We start from the raw sequence: 12,335 nt of genomic DNA on the forward strand, positions 1-12,335 counted from the left end.
AGGAACAACCAATCAGACATGCATTTTAATATAGGTCAGATGTCACAGCATTGTGGGGAAGACAGATTTGAGAGACACGGTAGCAGGCTGTGGTCCAGGTGGGAGGTGATGAGGACCTTGGCTAAAGCAGCTGTGGAAAAAGAAGTAACAACTGTAGAGTTTCACACAGAATATGCAAACAATTACCAAATCAGGAAATTGTGCCTAATAATTTTCAACTCTGAACAAATATATTTTAAAAATCATAGATAAACCATTTACTAGCCTTCTAGTGGTAAATTCAGTAAGATGCCACCAAAAATGTAAGCTAAAGTCTTGTATGATTTTAATTTCCTCTGTATCTATTTTTCCATTATCCCTTCTAATTTTATCTCTGTGTGGTCTTCCTTTTTCCTTAATTGGGGTATTCAATGGTTTATGTTTTTAGTTTTTAATTTTATTTGAGTATAGTTGACACACAATGTTACAGTAGTTTCAGGTGTGCAACTTAGTAGTTTGACAAGTTTATACATTATGCTATGTTCACCACAAACATACTTACCATCTGTCCCATTACATCACTATTACAGTATTATTTTATTTTTAATCCAATCATTTCATTTCTTAAATCAACTGGGGCTTTTTTTCTAATGTATTCTTTTTTCCTCTACATTCCTCTGCTTTTCTTGTGTTTATTCTTCCCTTCCTAACTTCTTTGGTTAGATATCCAATTTATTCATTTCCTTCTATTCTTTTTAATTACATAAGTGTTAATTATTTAAGTGGTCAAAGCTATTTTCCTATAAGCTCACCTTCAGCCATACTGTCAAAGTATAAATACAGATAAATAATCATATACATACGTAAAATTTTATACATACACACACATACATATATATATATACCCACATCTCTACTACTTTGAAGACCATTATTCTGCAATGATATATTCTGCAATATCATATACTCCTCACAACTTCAATTTCAGATGCCTTATTAACCACTCCAATCCCATAGTGGAAATAGAAAGAAATTTCATAGCACCTAGGTTTGGGACCTAGTATTAGAGAGTATATATGTGTGTGGGGAAACAATTTCTCCGTGATCTCTCTTCTCTCCAGCTTCCTTGGAGGCTGTTGTACTATTTTTTTTTTTCTGTTCTGCTACTTCCCTATCGATTGCTGAAGATAATTAGCTCCAGGTGACTATGCTTCCACATGCCTTCCTTCTCAGCTTTCTTCTCATCTGTGAAAATCCAAATAGGCTCAGCAGTTTTTCCTGCCGATACCCTCCTATTCTTCCACATCTTTCCACAGGCCGTTACACATCCCCTTCACTACAAGCTTTTACAAACTGCAGGAAATGTGAATTCTCAAGATTTTGTCAACTCACCTTCTTACCCCACATCACTTTTGTGGTGGTGGGGTTAGGAGTTACAAAGAGTCATATTACATATTCTCTTTTCTTGTCTACAATTTTTAGAGCTTTATGGAGTTCAGGTACTTTTACATTTTCATTTTGTATAACCTGACAACAATGAGTTAACTGAAAGGTGCTCTAAAATACTTACAGTTGGCAGAATATACTCGTAAAAGCTGAAGACAAGGCAAAACCAAGCGATGATTCTGCAAATTCTGTTTGACCAAATTCAGGGTTATATTCAGAGCTCCATTAATTCTAGCTTTCACTCCAAATTTTTTGTCTGTTTAAAAAAAATGAACAAACACAATTTATTCATGTATAACTTTTGAATGAAATGAAAATGTCATAAACTATATACACACACACACACTTTTTAGAATAAGCATTTTAACCAAATACTTCAAAGTTTAAAAGCTCATATGTATGCCACAAAGCAATGGCAGAACCCTTAAATAATCACTATTCTAAGAGTTTAGAGAATCATTTTAATCTGTGTAGATAGACAACTATAAACTGAACTTGGGTTCTATTCCCAGGATGCCTTTCTCTGTTAACCTAATCTAAATCAGCTTTCTCCTTGTTTCAAATCCCATGTTTTCTCAATCTGTATTTTTTAACATTTTGCATGTCTTACTATTGTAATAATCAGTCCTATAATTTTTTATATCTCTTTTGGTCTTGACTAGATCATAAGCTTTTTAAGCATGGAGACTGTGCAATACAAATATGACTATTAATGAAAAGCAAACACATTTTACCTCCATGTTCCTCAAAGCATTCCCATCCATATTCCCTCCTTCCAGCTTCAACAATATATATCCTTTACACACATACACATGCAAGCACACACACAGCGACACACTTGTGATTCTGATATTTTTCTTCCTTTTTCCAATCTATGCAATAGAATTCCTCATAAATTTAGGATCCTCAATTTTGCAGGCCACTAGTTGACTGTAAAAAGCAGTCCATGAGGGGCGTCTGGGTGGTTCAGTCGTTAAGCGTCTGCCTTCGGCTCAGGTCATGATCCCAGGGTCCTGGGATCGAGCCCCACATTGGGCTCCCTACTCCGCGGGAAGCCTGCTTCTCCCTTTCCCACTCCCCCTGCTTGTGTTCCCTCTCTCACTGTGTCTCTCTCTGTCAAATAAATAAATAAAATCTTAAAAAAAAAAAAAAAGCAGTCCAAGACTAAGACCAAGAAAAAGCAGTACCACTTTAGATTTTCAAAATTTACCAAACTTCAAGGCAAACAGAATCAATGTCACAAATAGTTCTATGATAAAAACACAAGTTGAACCCTTACCTTTAGGTCCAATCTTTGCAAGAATAGAATGAATCTGCACCATCAACTCCTCATTCGGAGGAGATTCTTTGCTGGCATTCATAAGTAACTGCAACAATATTTGTGAACCACCTTTGGTGACCAAGAAACTCGCTCTTCGACCTCCACCTAAAAAAAAAAAAATTGTTTTTAATTGTTTAAACAGCAAATCCTCCCATAACATATTAGACATCACAACTTGTTAGCATTCAGGAAATATTTCAAATGATGACTTATGAAATCAAACACCTCAAAATCAATTTTTTTAAATTTCATTTAGTATTTTAGTTAGAAAATAGCAAAGAAGGTAAATACAAGTGATGCCAAAATTCCACATTCAAGGCTCTGAAAATGGGTTTTGGGGTGGTTTGAGGCATACCGGAAGATCCCTCAAATCAAAAACAAAGCAACAATAAGAGTATGACATTTCAGTTTCCAAATTCTGATACTCAGAATAGCTTCTATAGAAGTATCAGAAAATTCCAAATAAAGTACACATGATACATTGTTGATCACTGTTTACAAACAGAAATTAGACCAAAGGAAACAAAAACTTACCAGCTGACACCAGCTCAACAAGAATGCTTAAGATATTAAGTGTAGTTTGAAGATCTTTCGTGTTCTGAAATAAATAGTTTATTTGCTGTATTAAACCATTGTAAATCTGTGATTCCCAAACCTTTTCTGTTCCTGCTGTGAACTACCTGTATTTTTACAAATGGCCCTTCCAATTTCCCTACGAACAAATGTATTTGGGCTGCCACTATTCTCACTTACCACTTCAGTAGTTTCTTCTTGCCCTTGAAAATGTTTTGCAAGTCATCTGAGCTATTGTTTTCTTAGTATCAACACTATTACAAAAGGAATTAATTTGTCATTTGAATTCACCATCTTCTACTAAATAGATAACCCAAATAAATGAATCAAAACGTAAAAAGCACTACAATGTTATCTATGGTGACCACCCAGTCACCTAGCTCCCCTCTCAGAAGGCAACTGCATTATCAGTTGTTTGTGTATCCAGCCAAAGACAATGTGCACACATGAAAGAAATCCATGTAAATATATGTGCATATACAGATTTATTTCTCCAAATGGTAGTGCCCCATGGATACTATTTTATATTGATATTTTTATGTATCAATAAATAATTTCTTCACCCTTTTTTAAGGACTACCATATGGATTCTATCCATCATATGGCTATGCCATTGTTTATGAAACCAGTCACCTACCAATGGAATATTTAATTGTTTTAATCTTTTGCTACTAAAAAACTGCAACAAGAAATTAACATGTTTATACAGAATCAAGTATGTCTCCATATGGGATAAATCCCTAGAATTTCTGGGTCAAAGAATATAGGCATTTACTAAATTGTTCATGGAGTAATTTACAGTCCCACCAACAATGTAGAAGAGTAACTATTTCCCAAAGTCTGGATAACCAATCTAATAAGAGAAAATGTTTAAACACTGTACTTTGGTTATATCTCTCTCATTAAAAGCAATGCCTGGATAAAGAAAACCACAGAGAAGCAGAATTATGGCCTATTTAAGGAACTGCCTCACCCCCAAAGTAAAGGAATTTTAAATGTTTATACAGAGGAACTTGAGAATTGTTGTGTATCAGTAAACTGACCCTTATTCTTCCCCCTTCCGAAAGGGAGTGTTGTCTCCGCTTCACCATTTTAGCTTATAGATTAATGGAGCCCAAAAGCCATATCCAGACCAGTTAGAGGATTATGCATTAACCAGAAAACCTTGTCTCAGCATTGGAGGTATTTCCATTTATTGGACCACCGACTCACTAGAGAGGAATTTGGAAGAATGAGAGGGACAGACATGTGTTAAAGAGAAGGGTGGACTGTGGCAGAATATTGTTTGTGTTTGGCAAACAGGTCTCATCTTCTTCCTGGGTACATAGCCAAACCACATTGTCCAGCCCTTTTGTAATTAGGTTTGGGCCATGTGACTGAGCTCAGGCCATTGGAACCTGAATGGAAGCTGCACTGTTATCTCTAGGCCTTACCCAGACAAGTCTCCCATACATAATTCACTGCCTCCCACCCCTGCTGACCTCAATAAATTGTGATAAAGCAAACAAACAAAACGAATGGTGTTCAATCTCAAGTGCCATTTGCGTTTCTTTCCCTGGGAACTGTCCATAATGTCTACACATTTAAATCAATGTCTATTGATTTAATTTTTCCTTACTGATTTGTAAAAGTTTTTTATATGTTAAAGAAATTATACAAGTTGAAACATTTTTTCCTCAGTTTGCCAAGTGTCTATGGTGTTTTTTTCCCACATACTTTAGTTAATATAATTGAATTTATCAATCTTTTCTTTTATAGCTTCTGGGTCTTTGTTCATATTAGAACACCCTTCCCTGTTTTAAGATTATTTAAAAATTTCTCCTATTAGTTCCTCTAGTATTATGATTTTATTTTCCATGCTTAAATCTTTGCTATAGATACAGAATTTACTTCGGTGTAGGAAGTAAGGATCCACTATTCTTTTCTAAGTGGCTACCAATCTGTCCCAGCTCCACTTAGTAATAATCACTCCACTTTTCACTGATCTGAAGTGCTACCTTTCTTAAGTGGTTTTAAATTGCCATATGATTTTAATTTATTTTTGGACTTTCCATTCTGCTACATTGATGCTATATTGATGTCTATTACTAAGGCACAATTTCTAAACTATTTAAATTACTAAAGTTTTATATAATGTTCTCTGGTATTTGGTGCAACTAGTCCTTTCTTTTTTCTTTTTCAGAAATGTCCTTTCTACTTTTATTTTCTCATTGAACTTTAGAAACAAAACTGTTGGTATTTTTACTGAGATTACTTTAAACTGACAGATCAATTTAGGGAAAAATGACATCTTGTATCATTTTTAATAGGAAGTAATTCCTATCAAAAATATGAATTAACCCCCGTTTTTTTTCCCAGTTTTATTGAGATACAATTTGACTTATAATACTATGTAAGTTTAAGGTATACAACAAACTCACTTCCTGTTCTTAACACAGCACTGAATAAAATTTAAAATCCTGATTCTGAATATATCCTGCTGATCCACCCAAAAATTTCACACTGGGATAGAAATTTAATTGTTACCAACATAATATAGTTATTCAACCAATATATGTAGTAAACTGAATCACAAATATGTATCTAAAACAATACAATAAATGAGAATTTCCAATATCAATCATTTATTTTAGACTAAAGATTTATTTCCAGCTAATGCTTTATTTTGTATTACCAATTGGAATGGCACGTTAAAATTTAAAATACGGTTATCATTACAATCATAGGGAAATATACTTAGAGGTTTACCTAATATATATCAGAATGTTTCTGTCACCGTCCCAAGTGATAATTTAAAACATAAAACTAACTTCCATTCATTAGCTTTACCTCTAGCATAAAAATTTTATACTTCATATATACATTTTTTTCTTCTACTAGTTGGTATTAGTTACAAAATTAAAGCCTGTCAGTGATTTACCTCTAGGGTTGACAGCAGAACTTCCATTCCTGTAGAACCTTTGGCTGTCATTTCTCTCCTTGTTTTTTCTGAAAGGTATAAAAAAGTTTTCTTCTAAAACAAGAAAAAATTACATACAGCTTTATTCTATAGCTAATGTAGAATCAACATGACTCTATTGGTCTAGTAAACATTCTAAATTGGTTCTTAGATGTTCCTCCCTCTGATGTTGCTAATTCTACTGGGTGGGAACTTCCAGATCTCAGTTTACAAGCCCTTCCTTGCATTTAATCACATCTCCTATCATGAACTAGATGGATCCCTGTCAATCCATCTATAATCTTAAAATCAACAACAGAGTATGAGTACCAGAACTGGTGGTGAGGTAGGAGGTGGTAATGGCAGGCCTCTTTATTATCTTTACAACTAGAACTAGAAAATATTTCATCAAAATTGGTGAAAACAAAAACCTAGTACTATTTTCAAATGTTTTTACTGAATTAATACTATTTTAAAATTCTGAATTACACAAAAATAAACAAAACTAAGGAACAAACAAAACTTGCTTCTTCTGCAAGAATCTGTAGCCCAAATCACCCAAATAATCCCTTTTATCTGAGATGGGGGTGGGGAGAAACTATAAATTTTTCTACTATTTAAAGGTTTCTAGAGCTTCTCCACTATTCTTTTCCTTTGATTAACAAGAAAGGTAGATCATAGGCCAACACTTAGGTAGATCACATACAAATTATATGTACTTGACCTATATTACCTCATCTATGATTTACTTTAACCCTCCAGGAGGATAATTACTCTTTTCACAGACCAGAAATTTGAGTTCAGAAAGGAGAAGAAACATGCACAAAGTCATTGAGCAGGTAAGTGAAAGAGACCAGGTGACCCAGGTGTTCCTGAACCCAAAGCTTACAGTATTTCACTGATTTCATGTATTTCTAAAAGAGCCAAAGAAATCATTCTTTTAGGCAGGACTGTTGTACAAGAGACTTGTTAACCTTCTCCAACTGTTTCACGCCTGAATATTAGTGCCAGAAATTCTTCTAATATAGGATGACAATGCCATTTCTTTCACACTTTGAGATTTTAAAAACAGAACCCAAATAATCTATTCTCAACACAGCACACATTACACAATAACGTTCAAGAGATTGATACTACCAAATTTTTTCTACACAGAGATAATCAAGCAGTCTAAGAGCAGAATGAATGAAGCAGAATGAAGCCCTGATAAGGGGGAGGGGGGAAAAGTCAGGCTAGGCCTTTAGAACATCACATTTCTGCCCAAAGCAAAATCCTGTTCAACTTCCATTACGAATGAACAAAAATCCATATGTGGTATAGTTTTGACACATACAAATTACACATTTATAATTTCACAAGAACATGAAGTATATAAGAATAGAAGTCACAAAAATCTCAGAAAAAAACTCATTAGTCTGATATCCATCTGAAAATCAGGTTATTCTAAATTAGAAGTTACTAAAGGGACAATGTGCTCAGAGAAGTTACAGTATAGTATTATTTGCGACAACTATCAGTAACTACCTACAAAATAAAAACAGAGATTAGAAATCATATTTTTCTTTAAAACAACAATCCCATGCTATCATGCATCATCTTGGGTCCAGATAATGAACTTTGTAAAACTGACAAACACCTTACAATCTTTCTAAACATAACATTGCATAAATGATCTGAAGATCTAAAACAGTTCATCTCTACACCCTGTTGCCATAATTACTAATGCTTAAAAGAATGACAAATTTCTTTACCTATAAAAAAAGGGGAAACTCATTAATATTTGTAAAACCCAATTCCTTTTTTAAAAGTGATTCCTCTCCTGACCTTTCATCATTTCCCTGGCCCAGCTGCCTCCATCAATAAGTATGAAGCTGTAAAATAAATACTGTTTAAATACCCACAATGCACTCTTAACATTTTAAGTAAGACAACTGATTTAATGTTAAAGCCAAATGATTTTTCAATATCAATCACACAGAATAGTCAGAAGACTGAGATCTCCTCCACTAACAAACCATTATTTTTTCACCTTCATGGAACAAACCAAAAACTCCCCTTATAACATCCACGATCATATAGCTTACTCCTCACACTAAATGAAAATTAGCCACTACAGTTTTCTACTCTACTCAAGACTCTGTCATCATCTAAGGAGACTTCAATATCAATGTGGATGATTCATTCAAATACCTAGCTGCATAGCTTCCTGACATGTAACAACAAAACCCTTCCCCCTGTGCTCCAATTGATCAACCCTCTCAATTCTCAGACCTCAAATTGCCCTACCTCTGAAATCTTAACCTCCAACCTCCCACTCTCAGACCACAGCCTCCTAACACTCCTATTCCTCTTTGCTTTCTAAAAATTAGGGAAGCCTCACTGTCCCTTTCACGGAAAGTTCTAACTCATCAGTGGTAGTGCTGTTTTCCCGCAAAATCAGTTCTAGACATACCCCGCTTGGATTCAATCCAAGGCTCACCTCTTAAACATCCTCCTGTGAACCCTTATAATTAAGTAAAGGCTAAAATGCACATTCTCTATTCCTATATCACAGTAAAAATAAGGCCACAAGAATTTCTTCTCCTAGTTTAAGATTTTTACCACCAAAAAATTCACCATTTTCATCCTCATTTGGAAACACAGAACTACTGTTTTCACTTATCTCAACTCTCAGCCATCAACATCTGCCCTGCCATAGCCCATAGCTATTCCAAAATGTGTGCCAGTTCTCAACCTTTGCTCTCAATCTCTGGACCTCTGTTCCCAACTCTCAGCATCTATGTTTCCCTCAGTGAATTGAGACAAAGTGATCAGTCAACCACAGATGAAATCCTATAAAACATGACCAAGTTCCATACACTCATGTATCCAATCCTTGACGATTCTGCATTCCTTTTTCCAGTCTTAGGGAGGGAAAGGGTATGTGTCATTTCTACTATGTTCTAAATCCCATCCTTTCTACCTACTTATAAACCTATGGCTTCAACCTCTACCCACATACTGTTTTCTGTTTTCCCACATACATAACAAACCTTACTTTAACTTGCCTCCTCCTCTATTTCCTTCTGGTTTCTCAGTGAAACTCCCCCCATGACAGAAAGTCTACACGCCCTGTCATTATTTCATTTGCCACTCACATTACAGCATAATGCAATCTTCCTTCTAATTCCGCCACTTGAAAGTGCTCTTGTTGTGGCCAACAATTTATTAATTGTCAAATCAAAAAGATCTTTATTTTAACTAACCTCTCTCTGTTACTTAACATTGCTGACAATGCTTCCTCTGTTGGCTTTTCTAAAACAGTCCTTCCCAGTTCTTATACCACTATGTGCTTTCTTCAACACCTTCAATAATCTAAATGTTCTAACAGGCAAGAATTTTAAAGCAGCTATTATAATTACGTTCAATTACATTAAGGAAAATAAGCTCACTATGAACAAAAAGATAAGAAATCACAAAACAGAAAAATAAAAAGTATAAAAAAGAACCAAATGCACATTTTAGAAAAGAAAAATACAATATGTGAAATAAATATCGGATAGACATAATGGCAGAATGCAGAGGAAAAAGGCAGTGAGCCTGAACACAGAAAAAGAGAAATTATCCAATCTGAGTAACAGAAAGTATTAAGATTGAAAAATAGGAGCCTCACAGTGTGTGGGTGGCTCAGTCAGTTAAGCGTCTGCCTTCAGCTCAGGTCATGATCCCAGGGTCCTGGGATCGAGCCCTGCATCGGTCTCCCTGCTCAGCAGGGAGTCTGCTTCTCCTTCTCCCTCTGCCTCTCCCCCTGCTTGTGCTCTCTCTCTCTCTCTCTCTCTCACTCTTTCTCTCTTAAGTAAAATCTTAAGAAAAAGAAAAATAGGAGCCTCAAGGACCTCTGAAACAATCTCCAAAAGTCTAACATATGTATAATTATATACCAAGAGAGAATGAAGAAGAAAAGAATTTTGATAAAAAAATTTCCTAAAATTGATAAAAGACACAAATTTACAGATTCGAGAAGCTCACAAATTCCAAGCAGGATAAATACAAAGAAAACTACATGCAAACCTCTGAAAACCAAAACTAATGGAAAATCATGAACTCAACAAGAGAAAAATGACACATAACTTCCAGAAAACAAAGATTCAAAAATAGCAGACATCTCCTTTGAAATTATGGAGGCCACAAAATAGTGGAAGGACTGTTTTACATGCACTTTATAGTGCTGAAGGACAAAACCATCAACCCAGAATTCTACACCCATTAAAAACATCCCTCAAGAATTAGGTGAAATAAATCCATTGTCAGATAAAAAAAAAATTCTGCCACAGCCGACCTGTCCACTAGAAATGCCAAAGGAAATTCTGTAGGCTAAAGAGAAATTATGCCAGATCTACCTCATATCTTTGGCAAAGAAAAAAGAGCTTCAGGAATAGTAAATATGTGAGTAAATATAAAAACTACTTTTTTTCTTCTTAACGTCTTGAAAATACACATGACTGTCTAAAGCAAAAATTGTCTTTTAAGGTTTATAATGTATATAGATGTGATACATACCACAACTATAGCTAAAGAATAGTAAATATAAATGGATATGTAAGGTACTAAGGTTTCTAAATTTCCATATGAGATTACAATATTAATTCTAAGCAAAGTGTAAAAAGTTAATGATTGTTTATTGTGATCTCCAGAGAAATTTAACAAATGCAAAAAAGTATAACTAAAAAGTCAATACGTAAATTAAAATGGAATTCTAAAAATTGTTCAAATAAATACAAAAGAAGGCAGGGCAATGAGAAACAAGAAATAAAACCAGAAAGGACAAACAGAAAACAACTGTAGATCTAAGTCCAATCAACATTATATTAAAAGTTATCAAACTAAATGCTCAAATTAAAAGGCAGAGAATGTCAACGTGCTATCTACAAAAGACACACTTTAGATTCAAAACTACAAATAGGCTAGAAGGAAACGAATGGGAAAAGCTAATCATGCAAACAACAAGCATAAGAAAGCTGGAGAGGGGGCGCCTGGGTGGCTCAGTCGTTAAGCAGCTGCCTTCAGCTCAGGTCAGGATCCCAGGGTCCTGGGATGGAGCCCAGTGGGAAACCTGCTTCTCCCTCTCCCACTCCCCCTGCTTGTGTTCCCTCTCTCGCTATGTCTCTCTCTGTCAAATAAACAAATAAAATCTTCAAAAAAAAAAAGAAAGAAAGCTGGAGGGGCTATACTATTATCAGACAAAATAAACATCAAGGCAAAGAAAATTACTAGAGATAAAGAGGAACAATCCATAATGATAACAGGGTAAATTCATCACCACCCGGGACTGAGAACCACTGAGCTAGACAGATCAAGAAAAGAGACAGATGACCAAAATCAAGAATGACAGAAAGAACATCATTTCCTATCCTACAGAAACTAACAGGATTATAAGGGAATTACTACCAAGAGATATATGCCAACAAATTAAACCATCTACATGAAATGGATAATTATTATGTTTCTAGGGAAAAAATTAAGGGTAAGTTACAAAAAGTACCATGCATGCTACAAATAAACAGTACATTATTAAAGACAGAAAATGTAATGCATTCAAGGAAAACTAGCCCCAAACTGTGGAAATGTGTATCTCCACTATGTAAACAAGTATTTTCGGAGTTTAGGTTTTTTTAATCCTTTAAATACACAAGTAGTATGTTCTTATTGCAACAATTCTAACAGTAGAAAAGTACCTTAAGTAAATCAGGAACTTTCCTCATTCCCCTCCATTTCTATCCCACTGATAACTACTGCTAAAAATTTGGTATGTATACTTCTGTTTTTGTGTTTGGTTTTTTGCCTCGCTCACATAAACATTACATACATATTTAATGGTTTATTTTGTATAAAAATGAGGCTATACAGTTATATGAACTAAAGAAACTTGCTCTTTTACTTAATATATTAAATTTAGGACTCCAGAACAATTCATATAGTTCCACATATGAACTATCTGTCCCAAATATCACAAATATTTTTTTTTTTTTTTTTTTTTTTTAAAGATTTTATTTATTTGACAGAGAGAGACACAGCGAGAGAGGGAACACAAGCAGGGGG

At 34.7% G+C, this 12,335-nt stretch overlaps 1 protein-coding gene across 2 annotated transcripts in view; it reads right to left on the reverse strand.

The window, feature by feature from the left end:
* AGTPBP1 (ATP/GTP binding protein 1) overlaps positions 1-12,335 on the reverse strand; it is a 169,482-nt gene that overhangs the window by 108,342 nt on the left and 48,805 nt on the right. For both annotated transcript variants that reach the window (XM_032392979.1, XM_032392980.1), the window contains exons 4-7: positions 6,240-6,307; positions 3,281-3,344; positions 2,705-2,851; positions 1,550-1,681 (exon numbers count right to left, since the gene is read on the reverse strand). In XM_032392979.1, coding sequence (XP_032248870.1) covers positions 1,550-1,681; positions 2,705-2,851; positions 3,281-3,344; positions 6,240-6,307 — 411 coding nt within the window. The remainder of the gene's footprint in view (positions 1-1,549; positions 1,682-2,704; positions 2,852-3,280; positions 3,345-6,239; positions 6,308-12,335) is intronic.

This window comes from Phoca vitulina, unplaced genomic scaffold, assembly GCF_004348235.1.
Source record: "Phoca vitulina isolate PV1807 unplaced genomic scaffold, GSC_HSeal_1.0 scaffold70, whole genome shotgun sequence".
Classification (NCBI taxonomy): domain Eukaryota; kingdom Metazoa; phylum Chordata; class Mammalia; order Carnivora; family Phocidae; genus Phoca; species Phoca vitulina.